The sequence below is a fragment of the Ischnura elegans genome, chromosome 6, assembly GCF_921293095.1.
Source record: "Ischnura elegans chromosome 6, ioIscEleg1.1, whole genome shotgun sequence".
Taxonomy (NCBI): Eukaryota; Metazoa; Arthropoda; class Insecta; order Odonata; family Coenagrionidae; genus Ischnura; species Ischnura elegans.
The window spans coordinates 38,770,035-38,793,970 of record NC_060251.1 but is presented as its reverse complement, the minus strand read 5'-3'; the positions used below and the strand labels follow the sequence as shown (position 1 = coordinate 38,793,970).

The 23,936-nt window shown below is 37.7% G+C and overlaps 1 protein-coding gene across 2 annotated transcripts in view; it reads left to right on the top strand.

The window, feature by feature from the left end:
- The window catches only part of LOC124160469 (phospholipase B1, membrane-associated-like), a 57,694-nt gene extending 34,699 nt beyond the window's left edge, over nt 1-22,995 (top strand). Inside the window, exons 2-8 of one of the 2 annotated variants that reach the window (XM_046536323.1) lie at nt 7,966-8,168; nt 13,685-13,895; nt 16,050-16,276; nt 17,037-17,196; nt 18,700-18,854; nt 21,148-21,316; nt 22,000-22,995. In XM_046536323.1, the coding sequence (XP_046392279.1) occupies nt 7,968-8,168; nt 13,685-13,895; nt 16,050-16,276; nt 17,037-17,196; nt 18,700-18,854; nt 21,148-21,316; nt 22,000-22,181 (1,305 nt within the window). In that variant the 5' untranslated portion in view covers nt 7,966-7,967 and the 3' untranslated portion in view covers nt 22,182-22,995. Of the gene's footprint in view, nt 1-7,962; nt 8,169-13,684; nt 13,896-16,049; nt 16,277-17,036; nt 17,197-18,699; nt 18,855-21,147; nt 21,317-21,999 lie in introns of both variants that reach the window. The other variant, XM_046536322.1, reaches the window with a different exon arrangement.
- Nucleotides 22,996-23,936: the final 941 nt, after the last annotated feature.

Here is a 23,936-nt window from a genome sequence, read left to right as displayed (position 1 = left end):
TGCTACCACGCGGGGGGCCCACGTTCAATGCTTCATGCAGGCTTGTTATTTTTCCACTTTTTTTGTATTTCTTTAACAGAAACTTACGTCAAACTCCTAATTTTATGATTTTCAATCAGAATAGTGTTTTCTGGGTTGAAAATCTTTCACATGAGCACGCTACGTCGGTTTTATTACCCTTTCGATTTTGATAGTATTTATCGAACTGCTGTAGCCATTTCGGTAACAATTACCTAATCAGTTTGATAGAATTTATCAAACTGGTTTGGTAATAATTACTGAATTTTTCAATGTGCCATATGAACCCAAAAGTTTGATAAATTTTATCAGAATTCGATAGTTCTAACTAAACTTTTTTTTCCGTGCACCAAGTAACGCCCAAATCGGTTGATTTTATAACTCAAAGAATTATACACTTAGCTATTAATCCTCTAGGTGCAAATCTTTCTGCTCGGGTATGAGTTCGCACGCAGGGATGCCGACTTACAAAAAATATTTGGGGGGCCCAAACCGGAGATCTTGCCCCGAAAACTTTATAAAGTTTATATTTATATTTTTATTTTATAAATTTTAAGTAGTGATTTTTAATTTTTTTAAGCATTATAGAAGAGTCATATGATCAACATTAGAACCCTGATAACTCGAATCTCGATATCTGTACACTCAGGGGAAAATCGAAAAGTCTTTGACATTTTTTCCTCACACCCATAACGAATTTTTGAGGGGGCTCGGGCCCCTCAGGTCCCACGAAGTCGGCGCCACTGTTCGCACGACGTTTTTGCTCTACGCACGCACGGACATACATAAATTCCAATGCTGTGGAGCGGGGTGTAAGCTGATCTCATGTGTGGTACACGGAAATCGTTTCCTCCCTCGTCTGCTGTTTCATATGTATACCATCACACGGAAAAAAAAGTTTGATTAGAACTATCGATTTCTGATTAAATTTATCAAACTTTTGGGTTCATATGGCACATTGAAAAATTCAGTAATTATTACCAAACCAGTTTGATAAATTCTATCAAACTGATTTGGTAATTGTTACCGAAATGGCTACAGCAGTTCGATAAAAACTATCAAAATCGAAAGGGCAATAAAATCGACGTAGCGTGCACATGTGAAAGATTTTCAACCCAGAAAACACTATTATGATTGAATATAATAAAATTAGGAGTTTGGCTTAAGTTTCTGCAAAAAAAAAATACAAAAAAAAGTGGAAAAATAACAAGCCTGCATGAAGCATTGAACGTGGGCCCTCCGCGTGGTAGCAACCGTCTCTAACAACTAGTCTAAATCGGTCGTTATAATAATTGTTAACTTAAAAGCTCTAATATATTATTATTGTAAGTATTTAACCTTTGTTTTGAAATGTGAATAAGGTGTGGCTACAGTTTCCCTTTGTATGCTTAAGAGGAATACTTGATGCACACAATTGCATTACGTAGTTACTCCATATGAATATCTAGTACAGATGCGCAAGAAAACTTTATTTGCAGGCTTATTACATCGATATAGAGATGGCTTTAACGTGCTGGGTGATATCCTTAGCATGGATTGGGTGTAGTATCACGGCTTTTATCACGTTATTAAACATGATCGCGAATGATTATACCTCAGGAATACCTATAATTAAAGTTTTAATGTGTCGAAATACACAAACATCTGCTTACAGCTTTAATATCTATGATAATAAGCGATTCAATCAATATCTTTGATGCACCAGCTAACGGGTAGTATTGCAATTTAAAGCAGGAAAAAAACAGAAAAATGAACGTAAACAAAATTAAAACGTTATCGCCATCACAAATAATGAAATCAAAAGCATTTCTACCAACTTATCTTTTATGTAAGGCCTGTTTAAGAATCTTTCAACTGCAAATGTGTATTGGTATAAACATAAGAGGAACGATAGACCGTTCGATAGATTACGAAATACTTGGTAAATTCTATCAAACCAAATTTGCATAGCAATGTAGAGCTTGATAATTTTTACCAAGCAAGCAATCACCTTCGTAAAATTAATCATAACTTCGATAAAAGTTATCAAACTCAGAATCGTATTGAATTAATTCGGTTATTTTTACGAACCTCTTCCGTACAATTGACCAAATTATGCAATACCAAAATGTTTGATGAAATATATCAAGAGCTCACGCTAGCGTTTGGTAAAATAAATCAAGTGCTTAGTAATTTGCATCAAAGTTTAAGTATATTTAACAAAAATACTCCCTATCACACCAGTTCGATAGTTTTAATCAAATCTTTTTTTTCCGTGCATCATACCAGCTATGTTCATTTACCTAAACCTCCTGCCATTTGACCATCAACTCCAAGTTCCAAATTTTCCACTTCTCTTGGTACTATCCTTCCCGAGCAACGCCGGGTGGCCTGCTAGTGCTATATATTTCCGCCATGTTTCTGACCTTCAAGTTCCTCAAGCCCGCACCAATATATTTAAAATCTTTTCATTCAACTGCGTCTAGATTCTGGAACTCCCTTCCGCCAAGTATAAAGACGTCACAATCACTTCAGTCGTTTAAAAGAAGGCTGTACTCGTATTTGAAGTCTGGGGCTTAATTCAGTCTCCTCATTAGAGTTATCATCTTAAAGTCGTGATGTTATCAAAACTCTCTACATAAATGTGTATACGTATGTGTTGTTCATTACTGTCAAAGTTAAAACGTATATTTTTGTGCTATTAATATTGAATATTTTACATTTTTTGTATAAATATCTACTACTTGTTAGCCTAGCAATAATCTCCATAGTTTCTCCAGGGTTTTCTTCCGCGTCAGGTTGTTGGTTGATTGACAACAGTTTCGCTGGCTGTCCTGCCAGCGTCTTCAGGTCGAAGGTGTCGGCTGTTGGTTTCTGCCTCGCTTATATACTGTAGGCTGGATGGGAGCTGCACTGTGATTGGCTGTCTGACTGGGTGCTTCTCTCTGATTGGCTCTCTTTTTGATGACTCTTTTCCAGGCGCTGTGAAGGAAGTATCCATCTTCTCTATTGAAATTCAAAGGTGTTTTTTGAATTTCTATCGCTTCCCTGATTTGTCTAGGGAAGTATCGGCACTCCTTAACTAAAAGTTTCTTCTCCTCAAATTTTATGTCGTGGCCAGGTTCCGACCATGCATGTTCGGCGATGGCAAAGAGCTGAAACTGCTTGTTATTGGTCGCCCTTTGATGTTCTTTAATCCTCACATGCATGGAGCGGCAAGTTTCCCCTATGTAGGATTTCCCGCAGGAGCAGGGCACCTTGTATACCCCCTCATACAGTTCTTGGGGAATGATATCCTTGGGCCCGGGGAGGAAGTCTCTTATGCCCTTAAATACTTATGTCTTTCTTAAGGAAGAAAACCCTGGAGAAATGCAGAGATCAGACCATCGCCGCGGAAACCTACGCTCTAACAATCTCCATAGTGCCTTATTTTTGTCAAAATACCTTTTATTAAGAGTAGAACATTTCCTGTATTTTCTATTTTTTGCTTTCATAGGTTTTACCTTCTTTTTTTTCCTCTTTCCTTGGCGCTACAGCTTTTTGTCAGCTTTGGCCTTCAATACAATCTTCCTCCATTCCTCCCTCTTAATGGCCTTATTTCTCCATCCTCTTATCCCCAAAGTAGCCAGGTCTGCTTCCACTCCATCTTGCCATTTTAGGCGTGGACGTCCTCTTCTTTTTACGCTAAATAATTTTCCCTCCCAAACTCTTTTGGCCACTCTCTCCTCTGACATTCTTATCAAATGTCCCATCCATCTGAGCCCCTGTGACTTGACAAATCTCACAATGTCTTAGCCCCCTATGAGGTCGTCAAGTTCTTCATTCCATCGTCTTCAAAAAACTCCATTTTCTTTTATGGGTCCATAAATTTTCCTTAGGATCCTTCTCTCGAAACATCTAAGTGCCTGCGCCTCTGCTGTTGATAACGTCCTGCATTCACATCCATAAGTGACAACAGGTCTTATTAAATTTTAATATGTTTTATACTTAGTATTTCTTCTTATCAGTCTACTTTTCAACAATTTATGATTTGCGAAGTACGCTCTGTTACCAGCGGTGATTCTGTCTTTTATGCAAGCACTTATTGAGTTATCCGATGTCACCAATGCCCCAAGATATTTAAAGGATGAGATACCCTCAAATTTATCTCCGTCGATATCTAATGTCTGAGGTCGTCTACGAGTTTCAGATGTGGACATATACATGTATTTCGTTTTGCCACAGTTAACTTTCAGTCCATTTCGTCCTGCGCTTTCCTTTAGTGAGCCAAATATTTCTTTCAACTTCATTGCAGACAATGACTATATCATCTGCATACGCCAGTATTTGACTGCTCCGATAGAATATTGTTCCACCAGTGTCAACTCCCCTTACTGCCCAGTGCAAGGCCAATATGAACAATGTTGCAGACAAGCCATCTCCTTGCTTTACTCCCATATTAAATGGAAAAGCACTACCCGTTTTATTGCCGACTTTGACCTTAGCTATGGTTTCCTGCATTGTCATTCTTACCAGTCTGATTAACTACTTAGGCAAGCCTAATTCGTTTAGTGCTGCATACAGTGTGCTTCTCTTCACACTATCAAACGCTTGCTTAAAATCTACAAACAGTAAGTGTAAATCTTGGTTGTGCTCGAAGTGCTTCTCCATTATTTGACGCAAAGTAAATATTTGGTCTGTTGTGCCCCTATCTCGTCGAAATCCACCCTGATATTCGATAATGATGCTTTCAGCTCTTTTGCTAACTCTCATTTGTATAATTCCTAAGAGCACTTTATTTGCAATGCTCAACAGCGTAATTCCTCTGTAATTGTTGCAGAGCGTTTTGTTGCCTTTCTTGTGTATGGGACATATAATGCCAGTTCTCCATTTTACAGGCATTATTTCCTGTCTCCAAATGTATCTGATCAATTCATGCATGCATCTCATGAGTGTATTTCCGCCTTTCTTAATAAGTTCCGGGGCTATTTCATCTTCACCAGGTGACCGATTATTTTTTAATTTCCCGACAACCGCTTCCACTTCCTCCATCGTTAGGTTTTACCTAGAGCACAATAAAAATATTCTATTCTATTCTATATTTCGTTTGGATAATACTGAAAGTGTAAACCATCCTTGTTTCTGGGCAGATATTGCGAAATGTCGTAAATTGAAGCAAGTGTCCTGGGGCTTGTTGTCTTGAGAGCGGGAAGGAGGGACTGAAGACCCCTGTCCCAATTGGCAAAGAGCCTGCCAACCACCTAATCGGTCCCAATTATCTCTTGCTCAAGTTTTCTCTCTTTTCTGGTTACGTCTCACAATCAGCCACGGGCCTGAACCATATCTCACGGGCCAGAAAATCCTCGTCAGGCTACTTCTCTGCCCATCGCACCTTTTCCATTCAACCCGCAACTTCGTATCAGACTACCTTTTCTCAATACATTCACAATTATTCCGAAAAGTGAATGTTCTTACCCACGGTTCTGCATCATCACAGGCCACACACTATTATAGAATAGAATATTTTTATTATGCTCTAGGTAAAACCTATGAGAGCAAAAAAATGGAAAATACAGGAAATGTTCTAAATCTTATCAAAGGCATTTTGACAAGTAGTTGATATTTATACAAAAGATGTAAAATATTCAATGCTAATAACACAGAAGTATATGTTTTAACTTAGACAGTAATAAACACACACATACATATGCATATTTATGTAGAAATTTTTGTTAACATTACAACTTTAAGATAATAACTCTAATGAGTTTAGGAGACTGAATTAAGCCCAGACTTCAAATACGAGTACAGCTTTCTTTTAAACGACTGAGGTGATTGTGACGACTTTATATTTGGCGGAAGAGAGTTCCAGAATCTAGACGCAGTTGGATGAAAAGATTTGAAATATATATTGGTGCGGGCTTGGGGAATTTGAAGGTCAGAAACACGGCGGGTGGAAATTCCATTAACTTTTTTGCGGGGGATGAATAATTCGTACAGGTATACAGGAGTCTGTTTTTGGAATGAGGAGAACAGAAAAGATCCCAGGATATAATCCCTTCGGCTGCGAAGAGGTAACCAATTCAGATCAGTGTAGAATTTGAACAAATGTTCATCTCTACGTAAATCAAATATAAATCTTACACAGGAGTTAATTAACCGTTGCAAACACATTTCATATACAATAGGTAAGTCATTATAGACTAGTATACAGTAATCAATAATGGGGAAGATAACACATGTGACAAGCATAATTCTCGTGGAAATAGGGAGATTTTTCTTTTGTAGTTTCAATAAATAAAAAGCCTTATTCCTTTTATTACATACTTCAAGCACATGCTGATCCCATGATAGATTGCAGGTGAGCGTGAGTCCAAGATATCTTACAGTCTTGGTAACCGGCACAGGGCTCTTTATACGTATACAATAAACGCGAATGGCACAGCAATAAGGAGTAAAGTAGTTAATTTTCGAGAAATATTCTTTCATAAAAAATCGATTCTGAGTTCTATGATGATTTATGCACAAAAGAGGAGCAAAGAAAATGAAAAAAAATCATACGCGGGTCCCTAACGACAGATCTGTTGTCCTCCAAACCGGCTTCAAAATGTGTCATTTAAATTCAAAATTTGTTCTCAACTTTTTAGAGTGACAAGAAAATTGTAAACAAGGTGGAAATAAGAAGGTTAGAATAATCATACGTTTAGTGACACGATAGAAACGAACAATGGAAGAACTATGAAAAAAACATGTGTTACATTAAAAGCGAGTCAAGGACATACCATTACGATATCATTATGAAAATGAGAGTGCTTACCTTTATGATGAGGAAATAGCCTAGTTTTAAACCGATTTATTCAACTCCGTCGATTTCACATTTCTATTCTCATAAATTTCAATAGTAAAATACAACTTTCCAATCGTACATATTTCACCGGATGAATATCTAAGTTCTAAGCCTTAACGTGAATACAGAAAAGTAAATAAAAAACAAAGCATTAACTTTTTCTGTGCCAATTCAAGCAGAGTCAACCAAGCAAAGGAAAAGGCTGAAAAGAAAGAAATGTATAAAATCGAGGCAATTGGAAACCGCTATGAAATGTGAAAATTCCGCATTAGTTTTAAATAGTCATTATATAAGCCTCTTTAGTAGTATCAGTCATGTGTGGCAGTTATGTATGAAAGTCCTGGGATTCCTAACCAAAAAATATTAATTTAAGAAAATAAAACTTAAATACAGAAACGACTGCTTCCCAAATTGAATAATACACCACAACAGTAGAGAAATATCCAATCAGTTTATATTGGGATATGAAATATTGTCAATTATTTGAAGCAAAAGCAAATTTATAAATTAAGTCAGTTTACTAAAAATCTTTCGTTCTCAGTAAGTTTCCTGGATATCAGACAATTACTCATACCACTTATTTTTTATCAGAGCGCGACCCGGGTTTCAATGAGTTATCATCATCTTCAGGCGCAAATTAATTAAATTATTTTTAATTTGCGCCTGAAGATGATGATAATCTCGGGGGGATCGGGTTGGTGTGGTGGCTAGAGTGTTGGCTTCCCACCCGTCGGACCCGGGTTCAAATCCCGGTGGTAGCAGAGAATTTTCAAAGACTGCCCGATCCCTGCTTAAATGTGGTGTGGAGGACACTTCAAGCGCAACACTCCGTCCATCGGATGGGACGTTAAGCCGTGGTCCCCTAGACGCCTTTCGTTAAGAGCAGGCTAATGCCGACGCCGGGTTTCTCTCCACCCTTCCTTCCATACCCTTCCCTCATGGCGCAAATGACCTCAGCTGTCGGTCGCCTCCTCCTAATACCATACCATACCATGATGATAATTCATTGAAACCCTGGTCACGCTCTGATAAAAAATAAGTGGAATAGGTAGTCATCTGATATCCAGGAAAATTATAATGGAATACTACAAAGTGAAGCAAGAGTTAGTGAATTTTCTTTCGTTCTCATCTGCTTTCAGAAGCCATGGCCCGTGGGAGGGGATGGATGACGACAGCGTGGTGCCTGTTGCTGCTCTGCACGGCCGTGAATCCCCAATCGAGGCGGAAGGACTCGAGCCTGCTCACGTTCCTGGTCGGGGAATCCGTGATGGCAGTGGACTCACTCACGAAAATGATCACAAACGCATTCACCAGTGGAGAGAGCAGGAGTACGCGAGCGATAATGGTAAGACACAGATAATAAGGACATTGATAATGATTACGACTATTAAACATTTTCCTCTTAAGTCTTTGAGGTTTGGACGACTCGCAAACGCTTAATTGTATTTAAAAAAACTTAAGCAGGGCTGATCAATCAAAAAATAACAAAAAAGTATAGATATACGACACAACAACATACCTCAAGCATACCACAAACCATAGTTTATAATATCATACAAAATATCCAATAAAAACTAATAACATTGGCTCACTAATAAAAGATTACTGGCGGGAACATATTCTTTTCTTTTTTAAAATTTTACTACAGTAACATTGGAAACAAAAAATATGCATTAAAATTGAAAAAGAATGTAACTTCCCATTAGGTTTGTTAACAGTGAGCCTATTGCCGGTGTGTTTCCATTGGATCTTATACAAGAAATTAAAAACTAACAATTTGAGTGATATGCTGCTGCGTTGTATTTCTCTACTTGTTCCTTGGTTTGTTTTACTGGCTTTTGATTTATCAGCCCTGATGGAGTGTTAAAAATAAAAGAGTAGGCAAGGCAAGTTTATTAAACTTTGACCAAAACCTAAAAAACTAAAAAGGAAGTTGAATAAAGAAGTGACCATCAACAATAAAACATTTAAAAGTAAATGCGATAGTAATTATTATTAAAGGTACTTAATCTACCATTTGATTGAAGTTTACTGGGAAATCATAAGAATAGCTCCGGATTGTTCCCCCTACCATACTGAATTTACAATATTCAGTTCACAATATGGTCTTTTTCCTTTTATACTAATTATTGACCCTACTCTCCTACCCTCTCCCCCGCTAACCGAACATTCTTCCTTCAAATACTCCCAACAAATCCATTTTATTCTTCCTTTATTGATTTCCCTGACCTGGGAACCCAGTCAAATACATGAATTGCAGTTCCAGCGGCACTTCCCTAATGTACATAATGAAAACTATGCACACTTGAAAATGCATCCTATGGACAAGGGACATTGAGTCTAGACTCATACAAAAGGTTGTGAATAAAATATCTCAAAACGTTCATTTTTGAAGGGGAAGCTAACTTATGTGAGTCCATGAACCCGATGGAATTTAAGAGTTAACAAGATATGCTTTAATTATCTAATCATCATATATTACATTCAGAAGAATTATCTTCCTAACCTTGAGCTAAACCGGGGACGGCTCTTCTTCCTTATATTGTTCCCGCGCACTCCATCGACGGCTTCCGACACTTTAGCTTGGGATCAACCTTCCTTCGGGACCCCTATGATAAGGATATGAAAAATGCTCCCACACGACATCTAATCATCCACGGAAGCCAATATGAGACCAATTTGACGTATGGACAACGACTCAGGAAGCGAAAGTTGTTTTACCAATCATTATAGTCGCCAATTCTGCTTCGGCGTTTGGCGCCATGCATCATGGCTGGTAGCATTCGACGCGATGTATGATTTGAATCCGGTGAGATACATTTTATGCCGCATTTCTTCTACAATAACCGGCGTGGTGTGGAACATGAAATGATTCAGTAGATGGCTGAAGGAGGTTCTTTATTTGATAAATTATCAACTCTACGGTGTTTTTTCATCATCTAAAACTTGTCCCTTGCATTAATAATCTTGGATCCTAATTTAATGTTGAACATGTCTCTCATAATCAGTTTACTTTATGGTTATTCATCCATACAAACCTGTTGCCATACAATAAAGCAGTAAACTATCGTCGAAAGCTGTCTGAACTAAAGCATCGTGCCAACTGTACAGGCTTAAATGATAACTTGTTGAACACGAGATGCATTCAAGGCAAAAACGAGACCGTGTTTGAATAAGAGGAACTTGTTACAGATCGTCACATATGCAGTAATAATAAATATTTCTCTCAGAGTAAACCACCTTCAGTTGCCTTATGCAGAGCTGAAGCATCTATAATTGTTTCGCGCCACGCTAGTAACTTAAGAGGGATTGCGGAACAAACTGTGACATTAAAATACAAGTTTCGTGCTCATTAGCCTTGATGGAATTGCCGTAAAGAGAAGCGTTGTCACGACTCCCAACGATAGTAGGTACCAGAATAGTGTACTTTGATGCCGCGCAGCAGTATTCTATCCCTGTTACCGTTTATTAATCACCAAAATCCCACCTTCGCTATTCTGGTGTACATCCTTTCCAAATTAACGTGCCAAGAACCTAAGCCAAGCATATCTACAATACTACCAGACTTCAAACTAAAGAGCGTAATAGTAGTTACCTTAATTTTGCCCGAGACTTGTTATCAAGAGTTGAAGAAAATCTAATGAGTCATAATCGTTTGCCTTGGCTGAGGAAAATGGTTAAGATTCCATGAAATGAATCTTACCAGAGCTAATTAATATACAATGTAATAGGTGGCTGACGTTTTCATTGGAATAAAAACTTATTTTTGTATTTGAATGATCTTAGTATTCAATTCAACTTGTTTTGCAACAGTTCGACGGATCACTAGAAGTTGCATTATTTCTCGTTATTAGGAAAACACGAAAAGGAATATACTTTATATTATTATTCACAATATGTCCCTGATAAAACTCACCCCATTTATCCTCAAAGGTATTAATATAACTTAAGGAAATTTTATGTACACCTAAATCATGAGACGTAACTTGCATTGCAGAAAATAGCAAAACTCTCCATTCGATTTGAATTGCCTCCATTTATATCGAGGACAAAAAAAAACCTCCCATTAAGCCGTAACGCAAGCCATCAGGCGTGTTCACAACACAAGAAATTACGATAATATCATGTGGAGCTTTTCCACTCATGAAACGGACGAAAATCAACTTTGTTGCATCACCGCAAAACGATTTTATTATTATTTTTTTTTCCTTTTCTTGACCTTGTTTAATATATAATATAGTATTTCTTGGAGTTTAGGTCATTTATAAAATGAGTTTCAGCCAACGTTTCGATTTATTTTTTAAATCATCTTCAGGGCTATGTAAGAAAAAGTGTCGAAACGTTGGCTGAAACTTATTTTATAAGTGACCTAAACTCCAAGAAAAAAGATTTTATTCAAAAAAGATTATTTTCTTTTTATAGTCACGACTGAGAACAAGAATTGTGAGCACGAAAACCCTACTGTTAATTTTTAGGAGAATTTTATTCACTCCACAGATATGCTTGGACTTGCATCCACTTGCGACGATGTCAGTATCACTCGAATGAAGTTATTACATGGTAAAATCAACAATCAACGAATTATTTTAATACGCCAGAATTTTTTAAACTTCTAGTAAAAAAACAATGGATATCAAACGTAACCTCACGTCAAAACTAACGATAATGGCATGATTCAAAAATAACAATATTTGCATTTATAAGGATTGGCGAGGTTAGTGAACAAATGAAATTCATCTCTCTGGATTTGGCTACCACGACGAAAGCAAATTACAGTAAAAATCAAGCAAGGTGAGACGAGAAAATATTATCAGAGATAAATTTTTGTCAACACCATTAATGCTACCTTTCAAGCTAAAGTGACAAGATTACGAGATTTAATAAATATTTATTTTGCATGAGATATCAATGAAAATTATGATTTAAATACGAAGAGGAAGAGACAAAAATAGTCTCATTAAAATGATAAAATCAGAGCAAGGCCAATTCACGAACAGTAAGTGAAGAATGACGCATTTCGGCAATTATGTCTGGAGCGAAACGGATTTGGTGAGCTGGTAGGGGTAAAATGAGTCAGGTATCGCCCAAGGTGGACTGGTTCCTGAATCGCTTGCAGATGAGATGGTGGTATTTCAGTCAACCGACGAACGCCTAAAAATATTTTCTACCCAATGCAATACGGAAGACAGCATCCACTTTTAGCGCGCACATTTTCCGGTTTTTTAGAAAGGCAATTCTCCTTCACAACATTTTCCCCAACCGGATAGTTCAGTTGTAAGATCTCAATAGTACAACTTATTGACGCCGACTGCCCAAAAAAAATATAACACAATTAGCCGTCTGAGTTGGCATTGCAGCAGAAAATATTCCATTGTTCCAATGCTTTTCTAAGCCTCAATAGGCCTTTTAACATAGGAAAATTCCTAGAAAATCGAACCTCATCTACAATAAAAGAGGGGGCCCAATGGAAATTATATCATTAAAGTTGCTGGAGCTTTTCCAAAAAGAGGCGACCTTTACGCAGTAAAGGATTTTTTTAAGAAACTAAGTTACAGGGAAAATATTCCCTAAAGTGAAAGGGAATTTAATTTAAAAAAATTTCAACAACTTCACTATGCTCTTCTTAAGGTCGATGGTATAATTATACGGAAATTTCTACCACAGTTGAAGACGACAGGAGAGTTATTCTTTTAAACTTAGACAACAGGTTCTATATGAAGCTAGAGAGAAAGCCATTGCAATCGTTTGCCGGTAAACCATCATATTCTCCACAAATCTACCTAATCCATAATTACTCATTCATAGTACTGCAATATAAAAACTTCTATACTGCAGCAATCCATTTTTTTAGCCCCAAGGGACTAAATTCTGTTTCCCGATGTTTTTCTTTTTGCTTTTACCCCAAGTATTAGTACTTCTTGGGGGGTATTTTGCTACGATATTTTCGTACGTCTTATTTCTCACGCTATCGCGATTTCTAATAACATGGCCTAGCCACCAGGTTAGGCCATGTTATTAGAAATTTATTTTATATAAATTATTAGAAGGCTCTAGCGTATGTCAGCTGTACGTATATATTGCCGACTTCAGTAGCAGTAGGGAATAGTCCTTACTTGCCAGACTCGCCAGGGAAGGTGGTCCCTATTCAGGTTACGAATGTTTGCAACTGCCAATTGTTATAAGTTAAAAATAACCTCCGATGTAAACGCTTTCTCTGAGCTGTTTTCGGGGGTAATGGCTATAAATAAATTTAAGTATGATGCTGTACTTCCCCTTCCCCTTTTCCGAGACGGCTAAAAAAATCAGACCAAACATCTGGTGTTGCACGTTTCAAGGACTTTGTCCTACGATTATTGAAAGTGGGCGAAAAAAATTCCGACGTTAGCGCCACAAGGAAAGCATAGAAAATTTTCAAATAACCAGAAAAAAAATCAAATAAAAAAAGCAACCATACCAAAAATTCAACTAATAAATCTAGTTTCCATCACTGGAATATTAATTTTTTAAGCAATTTGAAGACATCGAATTGAACTAAAATATTTTAGTGCTATAAGGCTCTCACGTTAATTCAATTCGATATATCTCGTAAATATTTAGAGTTTTTGGATTCATCCCGATGATGTTTTTAACTTTCATCTACCATAACCCTACCACAACCATCTACACCTTATATGGTCTGGTCTGTGAATTTGTATCAATCAGTCAGGTAGTCAATTCTTCCTATTTTTTCACAAAAGCTTCTAGTTCTCATCCCATCCGTCTCTTTGGTATCTTCAGCGCTCTTCACCAGCTCTAAGTCCAGAAAGCTTCCTACTGCCGACTCTTTTCTTGATTAAAAAAATATTATTTTCGATTCCACAGGGTCAGCACCAGATGTCAAATAGAGAGCGGTTCATGTGTGACACCAAGGGTTACAGGTCCATGACGCCCCCGACGAGTGTCCATCGTCTAATGCCCGGGGACATAGACGTTGTGGCAGCTATGGGGGACTCCCTCACCGCAGGGAACGGCGCTTTCGCCACCAACTTGGCGCAACTTTTCCTCAACGACCGCGGGATATCCTGGTCCATCGGTGAGTAGCACACTAGCACACCAACTGGCGTCCATTAGAACAGAAAATTGGAGACGTTGTGAATGAAAAGTCAGTAAAGAAATCTTGAACTCTATACAGCATTATCCGGAGACATCACTCCTACTTGACCACTTGTTTTAAACGACGCATCACAGTTAAAAACTATGATCTTGGATAGCTTGAATCAGGGTCATGGATAAGGATCAATTGCACAGTCTACGGTCAAAAATGGCCAATTGACGCTGCTAATACATGCCAACGCGTTGACACAATTTTATGCTATAGCGCACACTATTTCTCTACTTGACAAAACGATAAAATTCTCGAAAAGAAAAATTACCCTTTTTTCCCAAAGAGAAGGTTTTCGTGCAAGGACCATTAAAAAAATGAACCTTGAACAGAATGTAGTATTATCCGATTAAGAGGACGCATCGCTTCCACTTGACCATTCTTCTTACGACGCATCACAGTTTAAAACTTAAACTTGGATAAGGGTCATGGATCAGGTTAAATTTCATTTGATCAAGTCAAAATCCGCTAACTTATAAATGCCAACGCTTTAAAATGCAGATTTTTATGTTATAACGCAAAATATTTCCATTTTTGTCAAAACCATAAAATTTAAATAAAGAAAAATTAACTTTATAGACGAAAAGAGAAAATTTTCGCACAAAAACACATCTAGAAAAAACGACAAATATTTGGTAGGAAAAAATAATTTTTTAAACAATGAAACATTAAATCTATAGTAGGTACCTATTAAAGACACATCATGCCACTAGACAACATATGGCATTTAAAAAGTGATTATAAAAAGGTATAATGTCGATGGAGAGCAAGCGAAGAAAACAAAGAAATGGCAGGGCTATTAAAATTACAATCCACTTGATCAGCCTTAAGAGTGTTAAGATGAGCAGGTTTAAGGTTTAGCGTGGCCATGATGATAGCCAACCTTACAGTGGGTGATGAAGACAAGAAGTATCACCAAACAGGCTTTCATACAAGGGTCTCCGAGGGTGGTAGTCTTCCGGGCTTGAGTCCGAGTGGGTCAAACTCAGTGACCTGAAGAAGGCGAGAGTAACCCCGTCGAAACTGTCCGAATCCGAATAAATAGACCAACACGGAATCAAGCGTGGAAGACCTTTATATTAAAGAGGCGCACTTAAACATTCGATTTTCAGTGTAATTCACTAAATACTGGAAAGACATGAGAAATTTATATTGCGGAATCTCTTGATAGATTTGCAATCACAATTGGTCTACAACGAGCCAAAGTAATATACCATACAAACAGGGACGCCGACTTACAAAAAATATTGAGGGGGCCCAAACCGGGGATCTTTCCCCGGGAAATTTTATAAGTAGTGAGTTTTAAGTTTTTTAAGAATTTTAGAGGAGTCATATGATCAACATTAGAACCCTTATAACTACTATCTCGATACCTGGACACTCAGGGGAAAATCGAAAAGACTGACACATTTTTTCCTCAACCCATAGCGAATTTTTGAGGGGGCTCGGGCCCCCTCAAGCCCCATGGAGTCGGCGCCACTGCTGATACAAATATCCTGAAAATGGAACCATATCGTTATTACCCATCATGCATCACCTTTTAACGGTAACTAAATTCACAGTGAAATCAAATAGAATCCATCTGTTTTGGTTAATAGCACATTCACACGATTCCGAGATAGTCACCGATTGCTAAGTACTCTTCCTTTCAAAGATTCCTTTCTTTTCTATCCTATTTTTTACGAATATAATATATGGTTCCTTTAATTCCTCGTGCATCAACTATAACTATAAAAATGAAAGGAGATAGTGGAGTATCGAGGAGTTTCTCAGTGATGATTTTTCTGCATAACGTTATCTAAGCAGTCGCATACACTAATCAAACCAACATAGCCGACACAAAAACGACTAGATGAAAGAAGATATTAATAACTTAACGTTCAATTCGACGCCTAATTCGAACGAATTCAAATCTTTTAAGGGCCTTTCGTCGGCCGACTCTCGGACTATAAAATTTTAAGGTATTTGCTCTGAGCAACTGAGTTAACGGACGGCTGATCACGTCTTCCGTCGAGGGTTTGTGAAGTGGAGTATCAACTTGGGAAGCAATTAACTTCATTAAATCAATTTGTTTTCTTCTTTCAGGTGGCCAAGGTGACTGGCGGTCTTATCTTACACTGCCGAATATCTTAAAGGAGTTCAATCCTCGCCTTACCGGATATTCCCTCGGGAAGGCATATTCATATTCCAAGATGGCGAGGCTGAATGTCGCAGTAGCTGGCGCAATAGATGATGATATTCTCTATCAGGCTCAAGTTTTGGTGAAGCGCATGCGAAATGATCCAGCAGTGGACATGAAGAATCATTGGAAGGTAAAGATTCACAACTGTTGTGACAATCGATTTTTATCAATAGCGGCCATTATCAGTTAAATTTATTAATAAATTAATTTAATGGTGTGATTTCATAACTTATTTTTATAATAAGCTTCAGGTTCTCCAAAAAAATGGTCTACACTAATACTTCTAAGAGGGGCTTGAATCAATTTCATTCATGGTATTTTTTCTATAATGTTCTCTGATATGTTGAGATTTGTATGATTAGAAACCCTAATTTTATTTTTAATTAGAATAGCATTAATTTTACCCACAAAATTTCACAACTTTCCCATCAAAGCTCACACCAAACGACAGCTTCTGATAGGTACTAAACAAATGCAAAATATATTTTAAAATGCCCAGAACTTTCAAATATTAAAGCAGTTTATTTAAAGGGTTAAAACGAGTAAAACCTTTTAATCAATTGATTAAAAATATCGTTTTTAAGGTAATATTTACTAATTTACTTTTTTCACAATGGTTGAATAAATAGCCTACTCTTCCTACGGCTGGAAAATATAGGTGCTGCGCGTAACGATCAATAACATGGAGATAATTTTAGTTTTCATAAATTTCTCTTTAAATTTTAACCGCTTCTTCATGAGGATAGTAGGAGAGACAAACATAGGTTAACTTAACCTTTGGTCAGGAGTCTAGTTGTAAAGCGAATTATTTTAATTCCAATATAAAAAATTTCTTTATAAACGCACAGACAATAAACGCAAATAATATTCTTGTTAATTTTTTTTCGCAGGTCATAACCATGCTGATCGGAGCCAATGACATTTGCATCTTCTTATGCACAGATCCAGTGCGCCACCACAGTGACATGCATCTGAAGCAAATTCGAGCTGCTCTCGACTACCTGCAGCAAAATGTCCCGAGGACTTTGGTAAACTTAGTGTTGGTTCCAGGTAAGAAATGATTCCCACAATAGAAATTAACACAAGTTTGACACCTTCTTGAGATATACTTTTGAAGACAGGTTTCCATGTTTGATTAATCATATTTTAACGATTCAAATATCACATAAATTTCTGAGCACAATTCCATTCTGGTATCAATGAAATCTACATTAATTACCACCAAACGAATAAATGCCCACCGCTATTGAAAACAATTCTGTTCTAAAATTTTACCTGTAGAGTATATTTTAGCAGTGTTAGTACTATGACAGAAAAAAGCTATACTTCCATTCTTTTGAAAAACTAATGGGACTTATTTATAAGCAATACATCAAAACTAAGCATTGGAGAAAGCAGAGAGGAACTTGGAGCAATCCCATTTATTATATGAAGATAGATAGATTGAATTCAACACGGGATTTTTAAGTGTGATCTATTCATAAATTATTATTTAAGTGTCCTACCGATTAAGGTAGGTTTCCATGGAGCTTCACGAAGCATTCCAGCAGTCTCCTCTTCCCTCATGGACCCTCCCTCTTCAATTCGCAATATGGCCTACTCCCTTTCATTATATCTAAAAATCCTATTTTCTTCCTTCATCTCCCTCGTTCACCCAACATTACACCCTATCACACTGTTTTCAATATCCCCTCTCCGCTAAGTACCACCTCCATCTATAACTTCTGCCTTCGTATCTCCTCTAGAAGCTGCCTCTAATCAACCACCATGTCCACCAGTTTTTCATTCCTCCCCTTCCGGGTACCGGGACCCTCCGATCGGTAGCCCATTCAGATGAAATAGTGACTAAAGATAAAAATGGATCCAAGGACCTATATTATTATCATTATCAGTAAAGTATTCTACCAATTAAGGTAGGTTTACAAGGAGTACTTAAGAAGCATTCTGGCAGCCTCCCGTTCCTTGTTCCCGTTCCTATCTAAAAATTCTATTCCCTTCCTTCATCTCCCTCTTTTACCTAACATTCTACACTCTATCACTGTTTCCACACCCCTCACCGCTAAGTACTCCCTCCATCCATACCTTCAGTCTCCTCCGTATCTCATCAAGATGCTGCCTCTCCTCACCCACCATGTCCAGCACTTCGTCGTTCCTCTTCCTTTTCGTCCACTTCACCTACTCCATTCTACTCCTCACCCACATCTCGAACGCCTCCGGTCTTCTCTCGTCCTCCTTCCTAAGTGTCCACGTTTCCGCACCGTAGAGCGCTACACTCCAGATCAAACACTTCACTTACCTTTTCTTTAAACTCTTACATGACGATTCTTTCATAAACTATTTCCTGTTCAAGGACGACTCCTAAAGCAACTATATTCCTAATGCCCATACTGCTGTATCCGTTTTGCTCTAATGTGCTGCTCAAATAGTTTAATTGCTCTACCTATAATTAAAGGCAAAAAAAAACAACTCACCATCATCATCAAAGGTTAATATTATCAACATGTGACTTATCGCATACATAAAAATTCAATCCTGACCTTCTTTTGGTTATAGATATCATGTCATTGGGGCACATGCGGAATAAACCTCAAGTCTGCGAAATAATGCACGCCCTCGAATGTCCATGTCTGTTCGGAGCGAATGCAGCATCAAAGGCTCAACTTGTCAACGCCACCATCCACGGATACAGAAAGGTCGAAAGGGAACTGGTAAGGAATCAGAAACGTTGCTCATTAGTTGAGGCTAAGAGTATATTTATTAGCATAGCTTAGGATACTATGGAATGCAGGACTTTTGCGTAATATTCCCAGGAAATGTAATAAAGGAACGCTGTAATCCAATCCTGTAAGTATTGAGCGATTAATAAGTGTAATACGCCTATATATGCTCTTCTGTTTCCAGAGAAGGCAATAAAACGGACAATATACGGCAGGATAAAAGCTTGGCAATTCAACTTACTGTATTTTCTTTGAATTTTTCTTTTTTTTTAGTGTAATGTGTTGTGAAGAATTAACATATTTCCAAAATAACTACACTATTAAAATGAAAATCACAGATTATTACAAATAATTGCACAAATAATCCAAAAAATTACAGATAATTGCACAGAGGATATTATATGCGCCTTGGCTATTAAAAGAATCATAAAGTAAATATTTTCTTATTTCAGGATAAAATGGCTGTGATAATAATAAATGAAGCGATTCAATTTCAATGCATGTTCCATCAAATATTTACATACACTTCCCAAGCAATCAGGAAACTTTAAAAATGCTTCAAGATATTGGCCACGCTATCACTGAATTCTGTTTACGAATCCATGAAATTATCGAAATGGATCAGATATGCAACTTCAAAACAAAGCAATTTAGAGCGGTGAATTCTTCTCGGGTTTCCATCCGAATGAGCTCCATCTCCATCGCTGCCGACGTTTCGATAGAATCCTTTTCTATCGTCATCAGGGCCGATGATGCCAGTAGGAAAGTGACAGGTTTATATATCCTCGGTCGTTATGTTGGGTCGTTCTGATTGGCGGTGAAAGAGTGCGCTTTTCCCGCCACTTTCAAAATCGGGTTCCATGCCTTACTCGCCTTACTGAAAAGCGCACTCTTTCACCGCCAATCAGAACGACCCAACATAACGACCGAGGATATATAAACCTGGCACTTTCCTACTGGCATCATCGGTCCTGATGACGATAGAAAAGGATTCTATCGAAACGTCGGCAGCGATGGAGATGGAGCTCACCCGGATGGAAACCCGAGAAGAATTCACCGCCATCATACACCGGGAAAAAGTGAAATCTTACATAAGCAATTTAGAAATACGCCTGAATTACGCCAGCCGAATAGCATTTGAAGCCAAAATAAAAAAACCTACCGTCTTCAAATTTTCTCATCAAACTTATTCATCATCATCATCGGTCAACAATCCTAAGATTGGATTGACGCAGCTCTCCACTCCTCTCGGCTAATTTTTTTCACGCCTACGTAATCCTCATGATTTACATCCTTCTTTACCTGTTCCACATATTTCATTCGAGGTATTACTTTCCTGTTCTTGGCATCTCCTTGTCCCTCGATGATTGTCTTCATTAGGCCATCATGTCTGAAGATATTGCCTATAAGGTTCTTTTGTCTTCTTATTAAGGATGTCATGAGGCTCCTCTTATCTCCTACTCTTCTTAGGACTTCATGGGTCGATCCATTTGATCCTCATCATTCTTCTGCAGCACCACATTTCGAAGGCCTCCATCCTTGCTTTTTCCGCTGCTGTCATCGTCCATGCCTCATTTGCGTATAGAAGCATACTCCATATCAATGGCTTAGTTCTAACACCACGTATATCAAAAATAGAAACTTTTCAGGAGAGCAGAAAAACGATTAATTTGCTTTACTTGTACACTGAAATTACAAACCAGAAGTTCATAAAACTGAAAAAGAAGCATTCATTGGCAAACAAATAGTTGATTTTTGCTTGTATTTTATTTTTTTAAATGTCACAACACATTGTTTAAGATACCTGTCCCAAACCGGTCCAAATTGAGATACGTGTTGTTAGAACTTGTTGCCATCGATATGTAGGTTCTTATAAATTGTTTCTTAGCCTCCATGTTTAACTTTTTCGCTGTAAGCAGGTCTCTATTTTGGTGGAATGCTTTCTTCGCTCGGTCCATTCTACTGATAGTTGCTTTCTAGCTTCTCCCTTCGCTATTTATCCTGCTTCCGAAGTAACAGAATTCATCCACCTCGACCAATTTTAGCTTTGAAACATTTTCTTTTTGCGAAGAAAAATTCTTAACGAGGTGCAATCGGTAGGAACTCCACCTTTGGATGACCCTAAAAACGAGCCTTCTCCTTGTGAAGTCTTCTTTTCAAGGTTTTCAAGAGACTTCCCTTCTCCAATAACTTCTATAATAACTTATTACTTTTGGAAATATAAGGAATAAAAAAACTCGCGAAATAAAAGCTGTAAGTTCCCATTTCCTCTTCTCCTAATCAGATCGAAAGCGGTCGGTATGACACCCGAGACGACTTCACCGTGGTTCTGCAGGAGTACACGGAAATAGCAGTGACGGACGACATGAAGGACAGCAATGGATACGCGACCATGGACTTGAGCTTGTTCTCCGTCGACTGCTTCCATCTCAGCCAAAGGGGCAACGCCTACGGTGAGTAGAAGGCACTGACTATGCTACGGGACCCGAATATAAATTCTCGTTTTCAATAGATTCAAGTCAGGATTTTGCAAGCCAGTTTTACGAAATCGGTTCCTCACTTGATAATTTAAATTAAAAATGTTCACACGTTGCCCACTTTCGATACTTCACAAAGTCATCATAAATCCCTTAACGTTGGCCGCGTGGCGTCTATCAGACGCCAAGCCATTTTCTTTTCTTTTCCAGGTTCTTGAAATAAATATTTCCCCATCGATTCATTATATATCTGGCAGCGTTAACAACGGAAAGTGAGATAATAGTGTTAAAATTTATATTTCGGGCGGTTATTTCAATGCCAAAACAATAATTCTTTCTTGTAACTTCACCTTAACTAGAAACTATTTAGCTCCGGAGGATAAAATAGGATACAAGAGGAAATAAAAAATGTATCCTCGATTAGGTAAAAATAAAACCCAAATAGTGTAAATCACGAAGTAGAACACTAGCTAACTTCAATGAATTTTGGGTGAGACCACCTCTTACCCGGAAGTAGGAATGATATAGAACTAAACTAGAAACCCATTTGGTACAATATCATTCCTATTTCCGATTCTTTTTTAGTTGTAGTTTAATTCTAGCTAAGTTTGCTAGCTTCAAACATGATAGATAATTGGACATTTTGGATTATTTTTCAGCTGCCAATGCGCTGTGGAACAACATGCTGGAACCAGTGGGATTCAAGGCAAAACATTGGGCTCCCGAGTTCCAGACAGTGAAATGTCCCACAGCGGATTCACCCTACATTTTCACGAATAAGAACAGCAGGGATTACTTGTCAAGAGGAACCGACACCAGGTGGACACTGGGTTCCGGATAACTTCTCGTCTAGATAGGCGTGAATAACACAACAGGTTTCCCATTCATTTTCCATCGTTGCTTCCTCTTCAAGAAGCTTCCATCTGTACAAAAACATCGTTCATCGTGTTTATGAACTCGGCGTTGCACCTTTAACGCAAGACTCTTTGCGCGACGGATGAGCTGAAAACGTGCCATACTATAGCGAACCAAAGTCTTCACAAATATATTTTAATAACCTATTTATCTATGCACTCTACAAATCCAATGATCTCTTATTGTAATGGAACTACCAATGAGGAGTGTCTTCTCGTTTTTCCTCATGGAATACTGACTAGTATCTCACGCATGACGCCGAGGTGACAAATGCCAGGTGTCAGACGATGCCTCCGACGAAGTGTGAACTATCATTAATTTGAAACGGAGGCGGCTGGCAGCCAGGAAAGTGTTACTGACGAAATGACATTGAGAGAGAGTAAAGGATTCCTGCTGTTGCGAGGAACCAGACTGAAGAGCCAGTGATCCGCTCGTCCAAATGAGTCGCGAGTTTCCATGAATAGATAAGAGCAATTTTATGGTCTTTCAAAGTGAATAACTGCGTCACTGATTATCTGATGCGCAGTATACATGTATTCGAGCATGTAGTAAACAGAACACAAGGTACAGGATTGTGTAATACATACATGAAGTTTGTGACAGTGGATTTTACATTATTTAATTTAACCATGTAAATATGTTTAAACATAAAATACTACAAACCTGTTTCACAGAGAATTGTTGGGTCAAAAATAAAGTTCAATGAAATAATGGAAAGTAAATACATTGAAATTGTAAAAGAATAATGAACTTTCGACTTTAATACGTAAGTTTATAATGAGTAATAAAAAAATAATAAAGAAAATATTGCAAGAAAAATGATTTAATGACAAATTTAAATGTAATCCGATAATTACCGAGTATTCTATAGTATAAATACGAGGCAAAAAAATTAATTTCTACTCGTTAGTGCTAGAGAGAGGCTGCAGATAATTTTGCCAAAAATTCCAACATTTGGCAGCAATTAAGTATACAGGCTTTGTAAAAGGAGGTCCACAAATAATAGCAGGATAGCCAAAACCAAACTTTTGATTGGAGTCGTAATAACGAATCAAAAGCCTGAGATATTCCACTGTGACTTCACTATAGACACCATATCTCTATGGCTGTAAGGCAAGAAAATCTGAAAGACCAACCTTTGAAACTATACAAAATACATGGTGTTGAGGATATTTTTATGTCAAAGCTTAATATAACTGAGTTTTTAAGACGATAATCAATTTTCAACCATATGGAATAATTTGATGCATTACCGGCGAATTATGAGGGTAAAATTCTCTCGGGGTTCCACCGGGTCAAAAACTAGAATTCTGTCGACGTTTCGAGCTCCGAGTCGGGGCTCATCCTCAGGGCTACTGAAATTAATTTCAAAGAAGTTATGCGTATAGCTAAATATATATTTGTGAAAATTTGCAGAAAAATAAATTATCGAACCATAATTTTTAAAAATTAAGAATAGTAACTTCGGTATTAAAATCAATGTCACCCAAATGAACCTTTTAAACCACGAAGGATCAGTAATGAAAGTAAACTTAGAGCGTTAGAGCTAATCATAAGATTAACTTAGGACAGCAATGGCTGCAATAGTTCGGCATGCAAATTTGGTGAAAAAATTTAATTTTTCCGGTAATTAATAGGTACCAAGCTGAGTTAATACGCGAATATTAATTCAAAAGGAAGA